At 35.5% G+C, this 25,581-nt stretch overlaps 1 protein-coding gene across 4 annotated transcripts; it reads right to left on the bottom strand.

Annotated features, from left to right (window-relative positions):
* Nucleotides 1-261: 261 nt before the first annotated feature.
* On the bottom strand, nt 262-25,344 carry LOC142986232 (uncharacterized). Of its 4 annotated transcripts, XM_076134591.1 has the most exons (16): nt 25,151-25,344; nt 17,062-17,130; nt 16,608-16,682; nt 15,225-15,278; nt 14,942-15,013; nt 13,158-13,621; nt 12,928-13,044; nt 12,790-12,854; nt 7,470-7,582; nt 7,019-7,144; nt 5,456-5,713; nt 4,678-4,796; nt 4,117-4,246; nt 3,512-3,615; nt 2,876-3,152; nt 262-2,600 (listed from the first exon to the last, which is right to left on the bottom strand). In XM_076134591.1, the coding sequence occupies exons 1-16, from the start codon at nt 25,208-25,210 to the stop codon at nt 2,460-2,462; spliced, it is 2,244 nt and encodes a 747-aa protein (XP_075990706.1). In that variant the 5' UTR covers nt 25,211-25,344; the 3' UTR covers nt 262-2,459. The 4 variants fall into 4 exon arrangements, with proteins under 4 accessions (XP_075990706.1, XP_075990708.1, XP_075990707.1 ...); XM_076134593.1 differs by lacking the exon at nt 14,942-15,013; XM_076134592.1 differs by lacking the exon at nt 15,225-15,278.
* Nucleotides 25,345-25,581: the final 237 nt, after the last annotated feature.

Raw genomic sequence — 25,581 nt, 5'->3', positions numbered from 1 at the left:
GGAGAGTCTTTCTTAAAAGCCTGAGTCTCTTTCATCACTATCTACTTGGAAGTATTTTCGCAATCCACTCAAGTCGATTTTTACGTTGATGTTTTGAAAAATAGTTACGACCATCTACATAAAGACATAAAAATATCGTCTTTAAAAATGACCTTAACGCCAAGCGTCGTTTACCACTGTTGTTACCAGAACTCGCACTGTTCTTATAGGGCTGTCCAAGAGAGGGGGTCAGAGAGTGGACGCTCAGTACAAACAACAATACTTATTTTAGAGAGTTTATTAGGAAACAAATATCACAAACTAAGTTTTAATACAAGAAAGTTTAATTATTAAACCAAGTCTGACTATTTTCCGTTAAACATATTTAATTTAAATTCGATCACAGCAATATCCATCAGCTTTGTTGAACATAATCAAATTTTGTTCACTACTGTAAGTAAAATATAATTAATAATATGAACTAAATTCAGACAAATAGTCATATAATGATCTACTGATAATAATGAGATCATTTTTCATATTAATAAAGGAATGATGTAGGTAAGTACCAACATTAACAATATTATTAAATGGCTGAATTAATATTATTTATCTAACTCTCTACTCGACCACGAAACTGATCATGGAGTTGGAATCCACCATCTTCGGATCATTTAAAAATGCGTCGTCACCTTGTGTTTTTATTAATACGTTCATATTGTTTTTTTAATGATGAAAATTGCGACACTGCATTCAATCACATCGCTCCTAATGTTGTGCTCTTGCAGTCGAGTTAAACATTACTACAGAGTTATTAATAAGATTGACAACATATAGCTTATATTCTAATTATATATAATTTTTTAATGAGATCGTAAACTTTGCGTCTCACGACGTAATCTTAGTTATTAAAACAGAGTTTTGGAAGTGTAAACATCCAGACAAACATTCATATAATTATTGGATAAAGTTATCAGAGTGAAATGTGGACACGGTCCTAGAATATTATCATTGTATCTTCAACATCTACCATTACATTAAAATGTTAAAACTTACATAACTAAGACGTTAAATGTTAAGTATATTATTCTTATATTCTAATGGTTTTTTACCGGAAACTAACAACAATGTCGAAACTTAAACTGCACGATGTCATATTTCAACAAAGCATCATATATCTACAAGAAGAAACATAAGACTAAAGTTAATTTGTTAGAGTACGTAAAAGGATTTATGCGTCTGTCATTAGGTAAACTGAAAATATTAGATACATTTTAAGGAAATGCTTCTTATCATTATATAGTATATGTGTAAACATGCACAAACTGGAACATGGAATGAAAATTAATTTGGAATGCATTAATGCATACAACTACATGTATAATGTGTACCTATTATAAAATAATTTGGAATATACCTAAGTGACAACATGAAAATCCTTTATCAAGTAGCACACCTAAAATACAGACACTGAACCTTGGAATGTATGTTATACTTTCTACTGACAATTATTATCTGATAAATGTTTGACAAATATTCTTACTACTTTTCCTACATCTACTTTTAAAGATAAAATTTTAATAGGTATAATGAAAAAGTAGGTTATCTTAGAAAATTTCAAGTATAAAGGTTAATTTCTCTACAAAGTTCAGTATTTCTTTGAAACACAGTCCTCCACAAGGATTCAATCCCGTGTTGGAAATCATTATAGACATACAAAGCCACAATAAAAATACGCAGACCATGAACAAATATGAGCAGGTCATAATTACAGTCCTCTGTAGGATGGGAGCCAACACCCCTAGATGGGAATACGCTTATCTCGTCTCCTTCAGCAGGTGTAAGGAGACAGTGACTAAATAACCCTAGCACCAATAACGACCTGTTATAAGTTTTTGTAAGTTCTTTTAATAACCTTATTGCCAACCAAGTCAACACCCATGTCTTTACTACTCTTGCCCTTTAGGGCGTCCATATTATATAGATGGTTATTAAAAGATCTTGCCATTTACATATGATTGACGTTTATTGGCTTTAAGGATAAAGCCTACACTAACCCCATCCTCTTTCAAAATCTACCGTTATCAACCAAAGGTTATGCTAGTTTTAGGATTTAATCACATTTAAGGACCCTGCAACGAATTAGATTTGAGGTTCAGTCACCTTTTCTTGGTTACAGACTGGTCTTCCAGGGAAATATAGTACCCTGTAGTTAATAATAGGAAGTGAGACAGTAAATAGTTATCAAAAAACTGCTACTAAATATAACTACGAAATATGGCGGTATTCAAGAGTATAAATCTACAATACAACTACCTACATAGTACAATATTGTGTTTGGGGTAGACGTCTACTTATAAAAAAATAAGTTTATTTGTGTATGAAAACCATTGACGAAGAAGTACATAATACACATTAAAGGGTTGATTCGGTGGACATAGATATTAACCCGATGAGCCGATTAAATGGATAAATGAGATTTACATGACGCTGGGCACGTCGACTCGTATTTGATATTGGCTGGGCAATGTTGTGGTCAGAGTGACGTTCTCCACAGCCTCAAGAGTGCGGGACACTGCCATCATACGCTTCTCCAAGCTCTCCGTAGAAAGGATCAGTACCTGTAAATAATAAAATTGTGTTGTTACTAAAGGCAGTCATAATGCGTCAAGTTGAGATTTCCACATATTCTATCATTTTTATATTATGCAAATAAAATTAAATGATTTGCGAGGTTCAAAACTTTAATTGAAACGATCTGTAACTTCAGCGTCATAAAAACAGTCTAGCGTGGATCAAAATAGACATGAAAACTAATTCTCCGCTGAGCTAAACCTCTGAAGGGTCACAGTTGTCCTATCACGGTAAACAAATTAAAACTTTTGTCGACATTCACCTTAATCTCCGTTCGTAGTGGCAGCACGGCAACTAGCCACCAGAGCCAAGCGGGACCGTCAGCGGTATCCCACCACTCATTGTTGTCGTCCTCCAAGCGAATCCTATCGAGACATCCGAAAGCGTTTTCGATGTCAGTAAGAATTTTTCCACTGAGGTGACTAAGCCACAGTATCGCTTTCAACATGATCTGAGTCTCGTACATCTTCAGCACGTCTATTGCCATGCTGTCCTCTGGTCGAGTGTCATTGATTGGCTGGATGCGAGCCACTTCGCACCTGTTGAATAATAATATGCTATTATAACTGTAATTCCTATATTGGTCATCAGTCCGAAGATTAGTAATACTAATTTAAGGTTTTTCTTATTAGATAATTACCTATCGAAACAACCATATCACATGCCTGTGTCAAGATTTTCTATAAATAAGAATTTGCAATTGTCAATTGCATATTCTCTAGTGAATTCCTTTTTCAAAAAATTACACAATATTTACACTTCAGTTGCAATCTGCACAATTCAGATTATGAATTATTGTTGTTATGTTCAATTCATGCACAGTCGACAAAATGACAACATCCGACCCTAATCTTATCTGGGTTCGATACATGACTTTCTATAAAAGAAGGAGACTTACCCGTCGCGAACGCTTCGTTCAATCACTCTGAAACGCGACAGGCCAATGGTAGAAAGAATAGATCTGCCATCTTCCAAGTGCACGCAGTCACGCACTTCCAATATCTGCAAATAAATTATATAATATTATTTACACGTGCTGTGTTTACATTGCCTTATCTCGGCGATGACTCAAATCGCTTCATAGATATAATTACGTATGCTCAACGGAACTTTAATCAAAACATTGTAGTTCAAAGACATTGTGTAACAAAGTAATACTTCAGGGTAACGTACTAGATGGCGTTAGTAGTAGCGTTTAGTCGCGTGTATACTAACAATAATGTTGTAATTGTGGCGGGCACGATAAACTTTTATAACAAGCTAAAGTGATTGAAGTTTTGTAGAATAATATACTAAAATATGCTAATAAGGTTATCTGTTTTTTTAGGTAGGTATATGCGAAGAGAATAAGTTTCGTCGTTAAAAATACCTAATTGTAGCTTCTAATTCATTTCAATAAGGTTTGATCGATTTCTGTAAAACAGTTTTTATATTTGTGAAGATCTAAATGTTTCTTTTTTAGCTAAAATTAAACTAAAATCAATAATTAAGCAATATACGTACGGTGCCGTAATCGGCGTATTTCTTGTCCCGGTCGCAGGCGACCATGCCGAAGCGGCGGGAGCCGGACTCCAGTACACGACGAATCATCAGCCAATAGCGAGGGTCAAATATGAAGAGGGGGCATGGAACTCTGCAAATATAACGAGTTATGTTAATACTTTATAAAGTATGGAATTTAGAGCTAACACGAGCCGTTATGAACTTTGCAGGCACAAACGTTTAATCGAGAAATAAACGAAAAAGTCCCATTCCTTGCCTAGTTGAATAATTTAATGATATATTTGTAAGGTTCAGGAGTGGTGTCGTTCAAAAAGCAACAATCAATCTTTACAACAAAAAGGTTGAATATTTATAAGGTTTCGCAGAAACTGTGTTATGAACAAGAAAAAGTTGCTCCTGACAGATTAAAGCAAAGGGATTTACTATTTATCGAAAAATAGCCTTGGTTTAGGAAAACAGATCACTTAACAGAATTATCGTAACGTTTACATGTTTCGGGGGTCTACAATCAGATCTATGAATTTAATTCTGTATGTGGGAAGATAAGATAGAAGTACTTACGATGGATAGGCGACGGTGCACACGAATATCGGTACGAGCCCGTCTTCCTCCATCGGCATCGGCTCGTTAAGCGCGTTGATCGACGCCAGCGCTCCCTTTACGAATTTTGTATCATTCACCTAAAAGCAAACGAACGAATTCACTTCAAGGAAATAATAATTGATCTTATATTAGTACCTAAAATAGTTTGTAGCTCCATACTACCATATCGTTTTCGTGTAGTTTGATATTAAAAATGTTGCTACTTTATTTGTGAATGTAGTGTTTCTCCAGACATTTGCAGATAAATATAATATATTTGTTTTATATTGCTAACATACGTTAATTTCGACCAGCTACATATACTAAGAAATAGCATACCTATTAATTATGTAAGAAACAAGTGACAACACATCCAAAAAGGAATCATATACCTACCTACTTAACAATTAGTCAAGTCGCGCGTATATTTACGACACTAAAAAGCTTGTTAACAATAGTTATTTTCAAGAACAATGAAGTTGTAGTGGCGTTGCGGTCGAGTTGATCTACAGACGCAATTATGTAAGCCGTGACTTTTAACACCGGTAACCGATATTTTGAAACTGATGATTCAAACAGTTCAAACAATCGTTCCTTTGCTACGGCTAATTGTATGTTGTAACTCATTAGGATAATTTATAACATGAAAATAGAATTGCCGTAATAAAGATTGCATGTTTTGTGAAAATACATTTGTGTACATATTTTTACAAAGAATATAGTAACCTCATTGTACTGTTATGAACTAAATATTTACCTCAGTAAGCTTTAAATCTCCAAGATCCCGGAGACACAGTGGGCAGCGTTTCTTGTAATCCAGTGTCTTCTCGAGGCAGGTGCGGCAGAACATGTGTCCGCATGGCGTGGTTACGGGCTGAGTGTACGTGTCGCAGCAAAGAACGCACTCCATGTCAGCTATCTTCACCCAGGACATGGACGATAGGTGGCGCACCAGGTGATTCAGTTCACGGGTCAGAGCTCGCGGGTTGTGGTTTGGGCTCAGTATCATGATAACCTGAAATTGATATCACTTTGTCATCGCCGTAATGTTTTGTTTTAGGTGGTGTGATAACAGAACAGTGTGGAACAGTGATAATGATATAGCAACTTTCTTTTCGAACTGATAAAATTGTTGCTGATTAATGACAAATCAAAATAAATATTGTTTTAATAATGATTAGAGAACACTTTTAAATTTTATGTCACTAACGTCCGCACCATAAATCTCGGTAAATCCTATGTGTTGTAATTGGCTATGACGTGGAAAGTATACGCGAGTTAAATAGCGTAATAAACATTTTATTGTCACCACATTGATACACGAGAGGAAAAGCGATATCCTTCACTTGTACATTGACTTACGGACTAGCAAATGTAACTGAGCTCTCCGAAACTCTAAGATCATAACTTATTACACATGCTTAGTGACTTTATGTGTCTGAATAGGTTTATAGTTTACAAGTAGCTGTAAGAAAGCAAAATAATGATAACAAGATACTTAGGGAGGGTATTTGGCACGTTCTTATATCGGACACAAGACGGGAACTCGCAACCTCAGTCTTAAGATTAAAAATACGATATCGTGTATGGTATTGAATTAGATTATTTTCCGAAGGCATAAGGCAATCGGAAGATAATAGAAGATGTATTTGAACAATTTATTTTTGTATAATTTATATACGATACACTTGGCCTAACCTTTGTATCGAAAACAAGAACAAAATAATCATTGTCTAATTACTTTCTATTACAAACAAAACATTTCATCACGTAAATATGAACGTTTCACGGAGTTTCGCAAACACGTGAGTCATAACAAATTTTCCCAAGCATCGGACGTGTTTATAACTGACATTGTACAATACACATTTACCAGGAACAACGATAATTATGTGTCAGCTTACTTGTTATAAGACAACACCAGTTATCTTGTAAACAAGATATAAATAACATTACTACAAATAATCGGAACGACATATACAATCGAAAATATTTGCTTCTTTTAAATGAAGAAGATTGAAAGAATTCGACAAACGTTGAAGGTTAACAGGTCAATGCCCAATCTCACATACAACTGTACAACACCTCAGTTTGAAAGGCCCCTTGACATGTTTAGTGACAATTAGGTGGTGGGTTCCGTGTCACTTAATCTAAGGTAATAAATGTATTTCGAGGGACTATAACTAAGTGACTATTAATGAAATTGGATATTGCATACTTAGTAATGATTATAATGAATAGCATGGCCACAGGAGTAGAACTGCTGTAATTTACTTGTGGTACACAGGACTCTTAAGTGTTAATGCTTAATATTACCAACCTGGGCGAGCAATTTGCGAGCTACACGTAGTTCTGAGTGGGCCGAAGCGCCGGCCAGGGCCAGCTGTGGGGCCGCGTCTCGGTGCTTGCCCGACTGCAGCAACTCCAGCGCGTAAGCGAACCGCGCCTACACAAACAAACATAATCAAATATCACGCATACCTAAACAATTTTATCGCTAAGCAAAGTTTTAGATCAACGCATGATGTCATCACAGCTGTATCACATTTACTTAGGATATTTATAACGTGACGCGAGTTCAATGCTCCCAGCATCAAAACGTACTTTTTAGAACGTTCTTATTAATTCCTCTTAACTTTGATATGAGTACGTGCAAACATTTTGTTTAATACTTAAGTAATAACCTAATGTATACAATACATGTGTGTGAGTGCATGTGTCAGTAAACACGTTACATAAATTATGATGCTTCAATAATAGATATTGTTTACCCGAGCAGACATGGGAATTTGCTGCCGATAAGGACCGGAGAAAGGCGCAACGGTGCACGGTCGGGTCTTGCGCTTCGTCCGAATGGGGCCGGAGCTCGACCCGCGACCATTTACTGTGGACAACAGATCATTCGATCACAAATATGTACTTAACATTCAATCGATAACTGGGGTTTTGTCGTCACACTCGTCTCCGACCGAACGATACTTTGTGTAGCATAGATAACGGCACTTCTTAAAATCCATATTTACACGAAGTTTCGAAAACGCTTACGTTCCCGTTATGTGACAAAAGTGAACAAAGAAGCCCCATACGTGGTGTGACATTTTGTCCACGCTGCTACATAATACGACGTTATATAACTAGCAATGGAGTCAGAGTTTGTGTTACGTTATGTAATGTTGGTGTGAGTTACGAGCGCGCAGCGTGTTGCCACTGGATCCAGATTCGAACCGAGCCAAGGTTGCGAACGGTGCAATACTATGATTGCGATACGAGTGTGTGAAATTGCCGCTACAGAATATTGCTAAACCCGTCCATGTGCCGCTGATTGGTAATTCGTTTATGTACCAAACAACGTCACTTGTTTACGACTAAGGATGTCTGAGGGACATTTCGAGGACAAATTAATTTTAGATAAAAATATTTCATGATTATTATTCTCGTCCCAAAAGTTCTCGAAGTTATGAAGAGACTTAAATAACTTTGCGACTGAATGGCGTAAGCCACCTTTTAAATTGACGGATACCAATTATACCTACTTTTATTTTTTAAGAACATTGTTCGAGAATATTTTCAAGTGCTATTTTGTTTTACTGCATAAAATAGCTGGTTACATTTAGTATGAACGACAATAGTATTTCTTAATACAGACAGCACAGAGCACATAAATAAAGTAAGTACATTATGTAATTCGCTTGCGGCTCATGCATTGCACAAATCTTCATCTTCACAATGGTATCATTCAAGTTCGCCGCCGACACAGTTGACAACGACCTAAGCCTTTCATGATCAATCCTTTATTGCGCGAAGATTGTTACGTATTTTATTTAGCAAATTATATAATAGGAATCGTCAGAAACCGTTACGGGAAGAGTTATGCGAGAGCTATTAAGTAACGAAACATGTGTACGCACCATGTTTAAAACTTTATTCAATACATACGATGTAATCATTGCAAATTATTTAATTTAAAATGTTTGTGTCTCGTAAATACACGGTGATTGCTTTAGAGACCGGAGCGATCTGAACTTAATAGAGTAAGAAACATCTACAGTAGCTTATATAGTTGGCTATGTAATTGGAAACGAGATCCAATGGGGATAACTTCATAATGAGGGTGGAATTTTCCGAGGTCAATTTAATTTATCTGCAAACAACATTTCTAGTTCATCCTGAGAGTTTTAAACGAAGGACTGACGGCGTGTATTTTGTTGACGTCAACCGTAGACTAGATACATTTAAAATTGCGAATAAATAAATCTAGTCAAGCCCTTCGTCCTAGGCATGACGCACGTCGAAGTTGGAACATCATAAAAATGAATAATAATTATTGAAACGTGCATAACATATTCGTTGACAATTACTTGAGGAAGGTTGGTTTGGTTAATAGTTGTCCAAGATCAGTCTGATTTCGAAGAAAACATGTCACGCGAAGCAACTTTATTCCACCTTCTGTTTAAGTTATTGTGCCCATAGCTGTTCCCCTAACGATAGCTGTAATGTCTCGGTTACATATTATTATAATTAAGTATGTTTTCCTCCATTTAATCACCGTAATAATTATGTAAATATATCGAAACATATGTACAAACACTCTGTACAGTGATTGTCACACGTTTCGTCACCCCAAAGAGGAGCGGATGGTCTACTTATTGATCTAAACTAGAATATTCTCAGCACTCGGTCATTATGTAACATAATATTATAACGCAAGCGCAACTGATCGAATTTAGGTTCTATTCAAATACCAAACGGTTAATTTTCGTTGATGTTCTATTTGAAAATTGATTGTTGATTGCCAAATTTTGAAATGCCTAGAAATGTAAGTGCAAATTTTAAGTCCTAAGTACTAATACTAAGGCTAAGCTTTGCCGTTTCATTATCTATCCTAGATAAAAACTAGCTTAAGTACTTGTTATCTTAAATATAACTATTTCTAGTATAACGCGTCCTGAATATTCTTTACGCTAAATGTTCTTTCAGTTCATAGTGTTACTATGTAACATTAAATAACGATGACTTAATATCTTAAAGAAGTGCTTCATAATGTGATATGCGGACAATTATCATAACACATTTAGTTTTACATTCATAGCTAGGTTTAAAAATAGCTCAAACTCCATGCTACACGTTTAACCGGTAATGTAGGCTTATTGTATTTGGTTTCATAAGTGGTTGTATACCTATCAATTTTATCAATATAAACAAATACCTAAGAATTTATCAGTAGTAGGTATAGTTCTCATGAATGACTACATTATGTAATTGATTACAATCCGCGATATCGACGATAGGTATCGTAAGTGATACAGACATTAGAAGCATATAAGATTAGCCATCAGATTCTTACCGGGTGTTCCTATATTTATAGATTATCTTAGTCACTTAAAGACAATCTAACCAGCCTAGTGTTTCAGTTAGTTTGGGTCTTTATATTATTTCATATAGGTACTTAACTGTTTCTACATGTATTAATACCCAGGTGTTCTGCTACAATCAGTCATTTAAAAATCGATGTTTAGGAAATTATTTTAATGTAACTTACTTTAATTTTTAATGTACTAGACTGTTTTGCATAGTTTTTGAAGCGATATGTTTAATATTTTTCGAAAATACATTTTTTTAAAGGATGTTTTACTAGTGATGCTATATCGGAAAGAAATACCCCATTACTACAGTGCTGGACTAGTGACGTCCATTCAGATAATCCCTACATTACATAACCGCGTAGTACTTAATTTACTAGTTTTATCTACGCATTAACTAGTACCTGCTCTACGTTTCATTTAAAGGCCGTTGCGTACTTCAAGTACTTAGAAGACCTACGATAACGACCCAATCAGTTCTATATTCGACCTTCAGGGTGGCTTAACTGGGTTAACAAAAAATTAAAAAGTTGCATATTAAAGTGTACATCCCAAATGCTTCAAAATAAAATGTTCTTAAAATATTTTGAAAGATTACAGAATATACTTAAACAAAGACCTGTCCTAAAAATAAACGCTTTTCAAATTGTAGACAATTTAGTTAAAAAATACCCGGTTATATCACATTTCAAAACAAATGCACAAAGCTTAGAGGTAAACAATGTCTCCAATGATTTCATAATGGGAGTTACATCAACCCCAGTTATAAAATGTTCCGGAGGGGTCGGCCGATCTCCGTGAAGGGTCAAGGTTATGTGACGTCATCGCTTTCCAGAAAACGGTTAGGGAAAACTTACTGAGCATTGCGCCTGAACGGCGACGGCTCTTTTAACTTATCAAATAATAATGTATTTATGAGTTTTGAAACGAATTATAACTTTATTTAATTATCTGTTTTAAATAGCTAATAAGACAATGGGATACCAGCAATGTATGTGTGATATAGAAATAATTTAGAACAAACGTTACTAATACATCTAGAGATCGTGAAACAGGCAGGAAAAATAAAAATCATAGATATCCACTTAGTAAACACTTTGCTAGTATGCTGAAATGAATGCGAGTAGAAAAAGCCTATAATACACGTTGAAATGTCGACACTCATTATCAATCAACGATTAACGGTCGAAAGGCTATAGTTGAAATCCGTGTTCTGTAACAGACGTAAGCAATCGTTCTAAATCGTGAGTAATCGCGTTGTCTAGCGCACAGAGACCTATATAGCGGGCGTAACGTAACCTGCGACCTGGCAGCGTTCTCCATTGCATCGCCGACAATGTTCTTACATAACATCAATGTAACAAACAAATGGCCGATTTACATAATAGCCTTGTCGGTGCGCGATTATCGTCGCAAACGCCCACGCGATACTGACGTGGCGCCGTTGTATGTAACGCGACTTTATTATATTATGTCAAATTATTGCCGTTTTGTAACAGATGCATCCCGTTATACATTACGTGTTACACGTAATGGATAATGAACTAATCGTTACCGAACCGTTCGCTATAACTTTTTTGTAGTAATTTGAATTAAGACGCTAAGCGAAGTTGATTTTAAACAACAATGCATTATTTTATTCGGAAGCTTTTTTGTGAACTGTAATGACGTATTGGAAGTGTTTTGAAATCAGGCATTGCACAAGTCCTGAACAAAGCAACATAACATAATGGCTACACTTTTAGAGAGCTACGAAACACGGCCATCAAATATGTTTACAAGGTTATCCGCAATTTGTTTAGATTACATAAAAGTCGTTAAGTTACCGTGAAAACAATACGTAACAAAGAATAACAGCTATTTAAATACGATACAACAAGTGTTGTTTAAAATAAATATAAGTACGTTTAATTACGTAGCCGTGAGAAATAATATAAGCTGATAAATTAGACGCTAGAATGATATAGTGGCTGAGGGTGAATCTGTATGAATATGTTGACACTAGCTATAAGGTAAAATTAATAGTTTTATTAAATTATAGAACGATTAGTTTCCTAGAGACAGTTTTATAAATCTTTTACGGGACAGATAAACGATGTCCCTTTTTAAATAGCATAAACTAGGGAACTTAAACATTTTTGTTTCATAATACTTTAGCTGTCGACTACTTTATCAAAGAAGTATAATTCTTATTCAACTTATGTTACGTAAGTACAAGGCCGATTGGTTTAGTGCTAAAAACTGACCTTTATCTTTTTGTCAGTCTTTCTTAAACTACTGTTAATAACAACTATTATAAGCTTATTTGGTTCACTTGGGTGATAAAGTTAAAATGGCTTCCTAAGGCGAGTATACCAACGATGATTAAAATAATATATATAATAGAATTCAGACAGTTTGAGGTACATAAAAAATAATAATAGGATAGACTACGCAACACACAATATAACTAGATTTACTACAGTCTACATAAAAGAGCACAAGAAATAAAAATCATAGCTGTAAAGATAAGGTGCTGAATAATAGCTAGCTTTGTATTACGCATATTTGTGACACGTTTCAATAAATAAACAGTTCGCAAAAGCATGCTATGTAAACACTCCAGACCACAGAAGCTTTTAGTGAAAAACAATGAATTCGCAAAGACATCAATAGTAAGTAGATATAGATACATATTGATACATCATTGATATAATGAATTGAAATGTGCTAATAAATATTAGGTACTTACGTGTTTTATTGACAGCAGACGTTACGGGATGCGACGGGCGGCTGGGCGTTATTGTTTTTGCAGTCCTACGAATGACGAATTATAATTAATAAATTGTTAACACGCTTGTTAGTTGTATTAAGCACCTTGATTAACTACCTGATAACGGAAGTGACTGCAATCTTGCTCTCGATAATGTCCCGAACCACAATGTTGACGCATAGCGGCTCCCGTATGTTGCTGCCGCACGGGCAAGTGTTCTTTTCTTTAGCGCACCTGTAATAAATGTTTCTTTATAGTCGGACTTGTCTTAAACTGGAAACCACTACTAAACAAGTGAAAACACATGAAATTAATTAACTTAAAAAAAATACAGACAGAAGACATACTTAGTGCACCGTGTGTGACCACACAGTCCGGTCACGGGACGCGTGGGAAACAAGCCGCAGTCGATGCAGCACAAATCTTCCTCGTACGTATTCTTTACAGAGCGCGCGTACTTGATCACTCTGTTCGCAACCTGTTGAGCTGAGAGGCTCGCCTGAGGCATGTTTTGAATGGAACGAAGTCGCCGCCTCGGGAAAGAGGGCTCCAGCTTCTTTGGGCTGCAACTGACATTCTCGAGGGATTCGGGGTAAATAGCGACATTCCTACGGGTTTCCTGTTCATCCGACGAAGATTCATCGGAACTTTGCGACGCAGTATCCTCATTGGTTAAGTTGGGTGATGGCGAACGACTAGTAGAGCGAGGCTGGGCGCGGCGATTTGGCCTGTTCGGCCAAAGTAGCTGAGACATCGGGGGTCTCGAGCAACTCGTGGATTGCATTGCGCGGGGAGTACGCAGCGCGAAAACCTGTTGACAAAAACTTTATGTATATCCAAACATAACGTGTTGATGTAACGTTATGTCATTATGTGTTACGTAAAAACATTTTGGTATGTAGGTATTTAGCATATAAATGAGTAAGTATAAGCGGCAGATGTTCCAGAACAAAACGAAGTGTTGTCCTTTGAGCTCAATGAGAGTGAGTTTAGCTAACAACTAGCCCAACTAGGTACCCCCTAGTCCATATTGTGTTATTGGTGCTGTATTCGGAATGACTGAGAATGACAACTGTAAGTTTGATGTGTCTAAAATGCGTCAGTGGATTTGTGTGTAGAATGTAACATAAATAATTATACAAATATTAAATGATGGTATGGCATACTGTGGTTAGGTTCCGTAAGCTTCGTGATATGCAGATAATATTTGGTATGAATATATTTGTATTCATACAAGTGGAGCGCCGTAAAATGTTGAACTTGGCCCAGAACGGTGAAACCGGTTGCGCAGTGGCAACGAGCCTCCGTAGCTCGGCGCAATGCGACTCGATTGCACCTAATAGATTTATGCAACCGAAGCGACCGCGGCTCGTAGCGGTGATTCCTTCACTGTGCAAGTGTACAGTGTGCACTCGTCCACGGCACCCATCTGTTCTGTCCGCTACTTCCATATTTAGGTCACTTACTAGGTAGGTACATTGTACAATGTTTGGGCTCCAAACTCCAACAGTAATGTCTAAGCTAATTCGTGTTGGCACAACACTGTATAATTTTTAATAACGAACAAAAAAAAATTGCCATTGACATTTTAATTTCGGATATGTCGTCAATAAATCCTTTGGTGGTCTTAACAATAGAACGTTGTTAACGAAAAAAACATTGAGGTCACAAAAAAAATAAGTTATCTAGCTACTTGCATGCTAATCCTGTACTATGCTAAAGTGATAACTGCAGCACACTAGAGATTTCAGGAACACCTTATCCAAAATAAGTAACAGAAGCTTTAAATATTCAATAATAATATAGTTTTTTTAATGTTCGTAAACAACAATGTATTTGAGCAAATCATACAAAAATAAGTAGATATTATTAACATTGTCACTATTGTCGTAACATGCAAGATAATAACCTATTTGAATTAAATTCATATTGTAATAAAATAATGCGTGTGTAATCATGCGTATTGTTATCCGTGTTAAAATCAAAATAACTGATCAACAAACAATAACATTCACAGCGAAATAAAACCCGAGTACGTAGGTAATTGAGCAGAGACGTCAACTGTATATATTAAACATTGAAGGCAGATCAAAATATAAGATTTAAGTGACAATTAAAAATTGGAACTTACTTCGCAAAATACCTGCAAATGTCTTGAACGTATTGGCATTTTCCCTTTTAGGTACTGGAAGCACTCCGTTCGCTGAGAAAGGTTGATTCAACTAAGCATTAAGCGTTATTGATGACGGGTGACGATGACGTGAACCAAGTTACAAAAGCGAAGCGGTTACGTTACTGATCTGGTGCTAGTGGATACGTGTGACCTGGATGTATGATGGACGCCCGTGTACCAGGATGAAGCAGTGCGCAAAATAATAAAAAGGTACGAAGCCATGCTGCTTCCCGCCGCTCACCTCAGAACATTCGCATCTTAACTGACGCACTGCTGTTGTTCTCTGCACTGCTGCCTAGAAGTTTTCATTTCACATACATTGAGTGATTTTTTTTACGGTTTTTAATTTCATGATGTATAAGTGATACATAACACTGTCCCCGTTACGTGTTGGTTTTAAATATTACGAATTATTCTCCGTTATTTAGTTCACTTCACAAGCGTCTTTATGACATTAATTCAATAATATAAATGAACAACAAATTATTGTCGCTTCGAAATCACCTTTGACGCAGACGGAGTACGTTGCTATGTATGCATACTTATTCATCGTCATAAACAGCAGTACGTGTGTTATTGACTGTACGCGTAGAAATACGATTACAAACTAACTTTCGCTTGCAGCTTCGCTTGCAATATAACCGAGACATCAGCCCTACCAAATTTTGATCCCCTTTGCCAATTTGTATTTCAATAGGTTGAACCATTTAATAATAGTCAGGTATGTATTAAATGATTTGCCAATTCTTTTGAAATCATTACAATATTTTGAATAGAGTCTGGCACAGCATTGCTTTAAATAAAAACGTGTTTCGCTTGTGTACTACAATATTTATTTAAAGTTTAACTCACCACTATAATTCAACATGTTTACGTTAAGTTTTTTATTTATTCCATTGTCAGGAACATCATTTGCGCTAAATAAATAAAATATGGCAGCAAATTACGTCTACCAGACATTTAGAAAATCGGCAAAGAAAAGTATTTCCAGATACATCGGATAAGCATTTTTGAAATAAACAAAAACAGCGAAAATACTGATCTACACTAACTGAGCTACGACATTTACTATTAGGGCAACGGGTAATGCCAACAGTGCAAAAAGAAATACTAATTGGGCGACAAGGATCACAAAGTTACAGAGTATTGACTTCATTATGTTCATATCACAGCAGCACTCGTAATCAAATCATCGTGTCAAAGGGAAAACAAACTAATGCCAAAGTTATCAAAACGAGAATTTAGACATAATAATTCTTTTTTTGACACAATTTTAATGAAAAGAATGTTGGATTCGTAATCTCATTCACTTTCTGTTCAATTATGCATTGGATTCCAAAGTGGGGTAACCATTACAATGAAATCGATATTTTAGGAAAAACTATCTCAGTTTTTCCCACTGACACGACATTGCTTAAGTTACCAAACAGTAATTTAATAAATTATTTGGAAGAAACTTTAATTCTTTATTGATCATCTATCTCATCAATTTCATTTATAAGATAAAACTTTTAAAAATATACAAAATTTGAAAAGTTATCCTCATAACTTGCCGCCCATTTAATATAACACATCTCATTATTTTATGGAAATGATTTATTTCACTCATTGGAAAAGAACTTACGTATGTCTGGATCGACTTCAACACCAAAAGGTCGACGGGCGACTGTTGCTGTCCAGGTGGATCATTATCAGCGCCCTAGAATAAAACTGAACTTTAGTCATTGATCTTAAGATATTTAGTTATTTTCTTTCAGTTTTCTTCGCCTGAGGGAGTCACTACACTAATAAAAACGAAATTAAATACAAATTAAAACCCTCGAAGCCAAATAGTAGCTTGGGGGTAAATAAATATTTCGAAAGTCTCCCTCGCCAACGAAAGATAGCTTAACCTCTGCTCTCCAAATTTTCCAATCTGGTATTCGTTAAATCACCTAGACAATGACATTGATATGTTTATATTATGAATACGTAGATACTCGTACCAATACATGCCCTCGACGATAACTAACTACTTTATACAAAAATATAAACACTTAATCAAGGAATGCACCTGTTATAAATAAAATTATACTTACTTCGCGCGGCTGTAATATGTCTCTGGGAGATATCGGCGGAGTCGCCGGAAACTGGGAGTTTCGTCCCATCTGTAACAAAAGATATCAAAGTAAGACATAGAACATAAATTAATAATATCATTATGCTGGTTACGATGTTATACAAGGTGGAAAAAATATAAATTAATATGATTGCCGTATAACTTTAAGTAAATATATAAATGTAGAGCTCTTTGAAAAAAGTCCACTAGTCAACATTAAAAAGCCTATTTAAAAATAATATTTAAATAATTTTCCATTAACGGTTTATAAAGCAAACAATGGAAATATGTAATCAATAAATACGTAATGGTATCCTATTCCAAACATTCTTCACGGGTGTATATCACATTTGCAAATGCAATTATTTATGTCCGAAGTTACGTAACAAACGTACGCGATAACAGAACGCCACTTGTTGCTTGGTTTCTTGCACGACATTCTGTCAATCATTACCTAGACGTTTATTATTTCAAGAACGACTCGTTATATAATAGATAATGAAAATATATAAAAAAACCCAAAAGATTAAAAAAGTAAGATAAACTCTCACTCGTACAAAATTATCTAATTTATCTAGAATTCAAAGTACGTGTAGAGTTCATTGACCGATAATAGCAGTGTGCGGTTATTACCCTCCTAATTAATTGAGGCAAGTGTTACTAAACATAAATTTAATTGTTGAGTAACAACCTAATTAATAGAAAGAAACGATAAGTTTTTGTCATTGACTGAATTATTTAAGTTGCCACTAAATTTGTACTTTTCAGGTATGTGGAGGATAGTAACACAAATTAACGCAGAATAGAGATATCCACTATCGTTAACGACTTACAATGAGAGTACTTGAGAAGTATACCCGGTACCAAGTATTTATTGAAATGTGCTAAGAACCAAGGTAGTCAGGAACTAACTGATTATTTATCTCCGTTTGTCAATAAGTAATAAACAAAAATGACCTTCATCCAATGCGTTTATAAATCTATACTGTCAAATGATTTGTGATCAACCTGTAGAATAGCTAATATTAACCAGACAACATTCTGTAAGCATAAAAGTATTCACAGAAGAGCAAAGTGCCCTTGGCCTTAGCAGATTGTAACTTATTATAAAAATGCTAATCAAAAACTAAAATGGCGTCCATAAGATGTGTAGTAGGTATTTCTTTTTGCTTGTAATCAAGTAGGGACATTTTTACAGTATTGATTCGAATAGACTGTTTATTTAGGAACTCGACAAAATGACTTGTAGTTATGAAAATATTATTTTACGAATAAAAACTTGATGGAAAGGTAATCAGGTACTAGGTATAGGTATAAATAAATCGAAATATTTTTATGTTTTTGAAAAACCGTAGGTCCACAAAAACCTGTATGTTTGTTTAATTTAATGACACAATCGTAATTATTTAATTGTGATTATGGATAATAGATTGATTGTCTTCATAAAACACTATTCAATTTTTTATTTCTACTATTGTGATCTGAACTAATCAACTAATGTAGTAGTTACTTGTTATAATACATCAATTAATCATCGTCTGCGGTATTGCCTACAACGATTCTTACGCAAAACGAAGTAAGCGGTGGGCTTACATAATGTGACCCAGTGGCACACTGACTCTGCCGCGGCGCATGCCTCGCTTGCACTGACTAGGTACCGCCTACTTACATTCGTTGGTTTATCGTAACTTAACTATTGCAAACCGTTATAATAAAACGCTTTATTAGGCACAAATGCATCGTAAAGTACTATGATGTACTAATATTTTTGTTGAAACTAGATATTTATTGTAGCTTGTAGGTCATAAGAGAACCGGCTGTCGTTAAACAATGTTCTGTATAGTAAAAACGTGCGGCGGACTGGACCAGTTTCGGACATGCAAGGGCTTTACAAAAGGGTGGCAGCTGCACTAATTTAGTACATAATATTTATGCATTCTAGATCAAAGGGGGATTAGCCAGCGATTTTAAACGGGCTTTTTTCAGTATTTGGCTGTCTCACTCCTGGGCAAGGGTCCCCTTCCTAACGAGGGAGAGGTTAGGCAGTTTAGTATTTTGTCGACATTAATGTTCCTATAGGGCATCAAGGGCGCAACTCGAGGCAGGAACTAGTTCAAGATTATGGGATTTCTCCCCCTGGTGAGATAATAAGACTAAGGGGTAATCATACTGTGCCAAATAGCGCTTGGTGTCCTTTAGTGATATAGGGTAGTGGGCTGGGTTTTATTAAAATGTATCTCACAGAGACAAAGATATACTTAAAGCTAGCTATGAAGATAGATCTGTACTATTTGAACGCTATTTGATAGTGAGCTAAATCATTACTCCTAATCGCGTATTTGCCAGGTACCTACCTATTGTTAATTTTTTTTCCTATAAATCTCACTCCGCCTTTCCTCAAAAGAGTAATCAGAGGTTTTCAAACTATAAATATATAATAAAAACATGCTATGCGAAATATTTGTGTATCACGAATATGTTTCCTAGTTCATGTAATTATACCTATACTCCTGTAACGATTACAATAGTGTGACATTTGTAAGATGTTTACTGATAAAAACTTTGCTCAAAGACTAACAAAAAAAGATGCGAGTTCCCCGAATCCTAATCCCCCGAATAATAATCTTCAACGAATCCTTTACTAAAAAATCCAATAATAACATGTTTTTTCTAAAGCCATTTATTCTAGAACATTCTGTAAGACAATTCACATTTCGCTAAGTTTCGTCTAATGAATGTCATGGTCATAGACTCGTTAGTCATAAGGCGGGCTGGGAGAGGAATACAAGTACTAGAAAATACGACATAATTTTGAAGAGTCAATACAATTTGTGCTCGTTAGAGCCACAGGGGAGCTCAAATTAGTACTTATAGGATAATATTGATTTTATAATCTTACTCTTGGCTAGTTTTCCACAATTTATAAAGATACCAAAGAATTGTGTTTTGATTTCGTATCGTTTATACTCCCACTCTCCTGGCAAAGGTTTTTATCTTCTTATGTTCTTTTATCCTTGGTACTTTCAAAGGAAATCTAGAAGATTTTCTCGTGTAAAATCTCCTACCTACGCTGTCTAGACTTGCACAGATTAAAGACGATCAAAGGAGTAGGATCTTTGTTATGATTCTATAGATCTTAATTCAAGTACATATAGGAGAACATGAATGCTCGGGATTATAGACCTGTTTATTCAAAGGTTACAGAATAGTGTTCGAAGCGGGCGAAAAATAAAATGATAATTCATAAACCCTTATTTTTATCTTGAATAATTATTAAGATCGTTATTAATTTGTTCTGGTAATTATCAACCACTTTGTACCTATCCTGAGCTAAAGGGTCTCCAAAATAAACTCTGAATTAATTGTCATTATGACCAAAAACCTGCTGACGATTACCTAATGACCTATAAATATTGATATGACGGAAACCCCGACCCAATTTTAAAGGGCGTAGGTTACCTTCAGCTTAAAACTAGCGCCATTTCGTAGCTGGGTAAACATAAATCAATGTTACGGGAAAGACACAACGCGCAGTTGCATCTAGGTACATAGATATCTAGACCTGCATGCGTGCGCAGATCAATGACGGTCTGTATTGATGAGTTATAAAGGCCCTGAACCTAGATGCGAGCCCCGGTATTTCAGCTGACCATTGCCGAATTTTAACTGTAAAATATTTTTCGGCATTTTATGATATTTTACTAAGGGTCGATTTTTTATCACTATTATTTTATTCTAGATAAAGCCGATGTTCAAACAAAGGAACACTAAAATTGTAACGAAAGTCAAATTAGTCCCCAAGCTACTTGACCAGGAAAAACAGGGTCTTTATGAGACCACTTAAACTCGTAGTCAGACAAGCAATCCTATATCTACTCAATCATAAGGAGACCCCAAAAAAATACCCTTTCCAGAAAATCACAAATACACAATAAAAAGCAACAGATTCTATCAACGATAAAACGCTAAATCTGGTCCGACCTAGAACGATCCCCTCTTAAACTATTTCTTATCCGAATATTTTTATCTCGAGTAATAGCTGGATGATCGCGTAAAACATCATTTGAAGACGATGATCATCAAATGCTGAATGAATTAATACAAGTAATTAACTGTTACTGCAACAAATCTTGGGTCATAAAAACGATTATATAAATATTTGATAGTAACAGTTGAGGGTACAAAACGTGGAGGACAAAAGTAAATTGAGGGACGTAACCAAAAGTTATAAGCGATTGCAAATTATTTGTCAATGTTGTATTACATCACGCAAATTAAGTAACCCTCTCGTTTTGAGAGGAGCTCTAAACGCTGCCGTAGGCCAGTAACAACAGTTGATGGTGCGATAACTGCAATATCATTTTGACACGAGACTAGCTACGCCTACAGTTCTCAAAATAAGAAACATTACTCATAACTCGCTTCTTGGTAGTAGCCAATTTAGTGTCTGTTAGACCTATATTTGTGGGCAATTACGAACTTCAGCATTTTGGTAAATCGCAGCCGAAAGTTTGCTGTGGTCAAACAAGATGGTAATTGAATGGTAGACTTCTTTTTACGTGAAGCAAGCGATTCCATAGCAGGTTTGCGGAATGACGAGGATCTGAACTGAATCTAAGAACTTAATAAACATTCGTATTTCGGCGACCTTTATATTTCGAAAAGTTTAAAGTGAAGAGAGCTTCGACGCCCTACAGATTGTTTCGATTTTTGATTTTTTTTATTTGCAACCCTCCTCCCTCCAACTTTTGGAGTATGTTCAATTTTCAATATTAAGAACTGCATCCAGATAGAGCTACATACATATTTAAAATTTATATTTTCTTTTAAATGTAAAATTTAATACAAATCAATCACTTTAATCAGAAACGTATTAGAATCTAATTTAGCACACTTTTAGACGTAAACGGCCTAACTGAGGCTAACGACTAACGAGGCAATATTATTATGTCACATTATTTCTGATCTTATGAAATGGCCCAATGAACGAGTGATGTAATCTGTTGCTCGTAATTGGATTGTGACCTTGCTTCAATGTTTGGCTAGGCGACTTAAGGGTGACTGGTCTTGTGACATCATTGTTTTACTCAAACTTTTCCTTTAGAGCCTACAAATAATTATAGTACTAACGTTTATGACGCGTTGGTGAAAATTTATTTATTTATATAATCTAATGCACCAGATTGAGCTGAAAAAGCTGAAGCTGAAAGAGCTTGCAAATGACCATCATCATTCATCATGGGTTGTATTTGAGTCAATATTAATATTGTAACAATCTATTGCCCGCGTAGCAAAATTAGCTAATACTTAAACTTGGTGTTTCAGAATGTTAGCCAAAAACGTATACAATTTTATGTAATTAGCATGTAGGTATGCCAATGATACTATAACAACGATAAAGCCACATAACGGTTACTGAAGTTGGATGAACTCAGATCAACATAACAACGCGCTATCATCCGATGTGCCAAGGAGCTCCGTAAATCTTATCATTTGTTAATTTAACTAGTTTTTAAATAACTAAACATAGAAAACCGGTGACTTTCAAAGGTTTTTGGTGTTCGACTTTGAAACTTTTGTAACTGCGTAAATGTCTGTCGAACAATGACATCAAAACGTAAAAAGCTGTTCTACTCTTCGTTGATGATGATTATAGATTAGTAATAAAGTATCAAGATTAAGAATAAGGACTCACGGTTAGAAAATTCAATTAAATTGGCAATTATTGTTTATAACTACAGTTTCTACCCGAGATAACAAAGGGGTATAAATATAAGTAGAGAACGATATCATTACATACATATAACCCCAGAAAACGACAAGTGACAACCAATAGACACGAAAGTCAGTGAAAACTGCTCCAAATGAGAAGTGTAGTAAACATGCCAGCAGCGCAATTCTGAGTTAGAGTTAAGGAATCAATTCGAATCATATATTTAGTGTGAAGAACTAGCAAGGGACGTCTTGTTTATTCCCCAGTAAACTTAAACTTTAAAAGTTTTCGGTAAGAACCTATATTATAAATCTTTTATGAAGTAAAGAGCGACAATAATAACAGAATCAACGACAAAGGAGTATGGTGGATAACCTGGTCATAGCGATATCTTACTTTATAACAGAAATTTCCCCGCTTATTTAGGGGAATCACCTAGTACAGTGAAACGCTTCACGATGGACGATTTTCCGATGGACCTTCTGAGTCAGCCAACGTTCAATACTACCAATCCATCAATTAATCTTGACATGCCCTTTTCATTAATATTTTGCCTGCCTAAATTATTTGCAACGAAAAGTGACTACGAGACGAGACACGTCACCGCGTAAATCATTGCTTTACGTTTTATCATCATAGACATTTTGTCATATTTATTTTTAAACTAATTAGCAATAGCTACGTGTAATTTTCAATCTGAGTCACGCAAATTTTTGCGAAGGCGTATCTATCATAGGCGAAAGTTCGGAAATGATCTGTGTACTTTTATCGTTTTCAGCGACTCCATCTACGCTGCAAAACTGGACTTCCAATTTTATAAATAAATTACCTGTAGAAAGGCGTTATAAAGTTGTTACTATTTAAATTGCCATAACAACAATAAGTATTAGATTGATTTCTAACATCTTTAAAATAAAAGAATTAGACTTGATATTACCTTGTTCATTTCGGAGTTAACTATAACACTCCTTTGAGATTGACATAAGAAGGGTTGTTGTTGTTGTTGTGTAATAAAGAAACAGGTCCTATTTTCGAGTTATACGTCACAGTTTTAAAAACCATATTGTTTGGAAGGACAATAGGGTCTAATTTTGCATTCAGCTTTTTCAGCTTTTGAAATAAGCTATGGGTAATTTCTTACATGACTAATTTAAATCTATTAATGTTGTCTTTAGTTTATTTTACCATTTGTCATGTTGGAATGGAGGCTTTATGCCCAGTCGTGGGAAACATACTGAAGGCGCAAAGTTTGTCAGTAGCATGTCATAATGCTGATGAAGAAGTGCAAGACAGTGTCTACCCATAGTTAGCTCACTACTATCACGTCATTCTATCATCAAAGAGAAGAAAAGAGCTAGAAGCTTAAAAAATGAGCTGGAGAGAAAAAAAAAGTACGAAATCTGAAATAACGTTTGAACCCCGTGAAGATTTCCACTTAAGTAGGTATCCATTGGTTCGTTTATGAAATTGTATATACCGACTTGGGTAAGCAATAAGCAGTATTGACAACTATTATTTCGAGAATTTGGTCATTTCTGTCATCGCAAGACCAAACATTTCTTGGGCGAAAGAAATAACGAACAATAACAACAAGTACTAAAGTACGTAGGGATACCTACTTAAATTAGGCAGGACTGTTTGTCAATAATAAGGTGGTATCATAATCACAACAAAAACGGAAGAAAAATTGGTCTAGTGTTTACAAATATAGAATTGAGATAAGTTTACATTGTGAGCACTGATCAAGTCAAAGGACCTGACCAAGAACGTAAAGAGCTTCTTTATATACAAGAGCGCATATTCGTGTAGTCACCTAGCAATTTTATCATACTATGTTTAGGTACCTAGTGGTACCTAGTGGTATATAATTTACAGGAAACACCAAGAAATTCGAATTCTCATTGCTAGTTGCCATCAAGTCACAGAACAAAGCCAATCAAATTATATAATAATTATTATGCAATTTATAATTTAGTTATGAACAAAGGTTGGCGCTGTATTTGCTTGCCCACGGACAACGCAGCGCGCCGCGCCGGGGCGCGACATCGTGTTTATGTTTATCTTGTTTACACGCCAGCGGATGTGCGATGCGCGCGCTGTGTCGATACATTTCTCCTTATTATTGATGGTCGTTCCCCCGTAATCATCCCTTTGATTTTCAACCTTACATAATTTCCTTACGTAACGACCGCGTGGCGAGGATAATACCTGTCTCCCTCACACTGCTGGGAACCTTCCGCCATAGAATTACGTAACCGCAATGGTAATTTAATAAAAATTGTGTCACACAGGTAAATTTACACATAAGCCGGTATCACTAAAAGAAGTTATCTATTATTAAAATTGAATTCGTTACCTCATCCGATTCATTGAGCGGTGGTGCCACAGGAGGGTTGTTTAACTCATACGGCCACATGTTTAAAATAACTGTTCAACTGTATTATATCGATTTTCAGTATAATCCAAAAAAAAATACTTCAGAACGGTAACAGTTCATCAGCGGCCACCACTCACACAGTACTGAGCGATAGTGCGTGTGCTATCAGTAAAGCTTTTGAACGAGAACTGGCACAGATTCATTCAAACAACTCAGTCTTGACATTTACGTCAGTTTTGCTGATAGTCTCTAGTATTATTGCCTAGATGACGCTGTTCTCAATAAAGAAAAAATCAATTCTCCTTTAATGTAGCCAGTTATAAAATGTTGTGACGTTTGATAAAGTGACATTTAAATTCTATCATTTTAAGTGTCACTTTAGTTGCACAATCCCCTGAAATATCGTTTTC

Source organism: Anticarsia gemmatalis, chromosome Z, assembly GCF_050436995.1.
Source record: "Anticarsia gemmatalis isolate Benzon Research Colony breed Stoneville strain chromosome Z, ilAntGemm2 primary, whole genome shotgun sequence".
NCBI classification, from domain to species: Eukaryota; Metazoa; Arthropoda; class Insecta; order Lepidoptera; family Erebidae; genus Anticarsia; species Anticarsia gemmatalis.
This window is presented reverse-complemented; position numbering and strand designations above follow the sequence as displayed.

What these genes read in the sequence shown, in the direction of transcription:
- LOC142986232 (XM_076134591.1), bottom strand. Translation starts at nt 25,210, where the DNA reads ATGTGGCCGTATGAGTTAAACAACCCTCCTGTGGCACCACCGCTCAAT. An exon ending in TAAGATGCGAATGTTCTGAG is followed by an intron (nt 15,014 to 15,224) that starts GTGAGCGGCGGG and finishes AACCTTTCTCAG; the next exon opens with CGAACGGAGTGCTTCCAGTA. An exon ending in GCAGTCACTTCCGTTATCAG is followed by an intron (nt 12,855 to 12,927) that starts GTAGTTAATCAA and finishes CGTCATTCGTAG; the next exon opens with GACTGCAAAAACAATAACGC.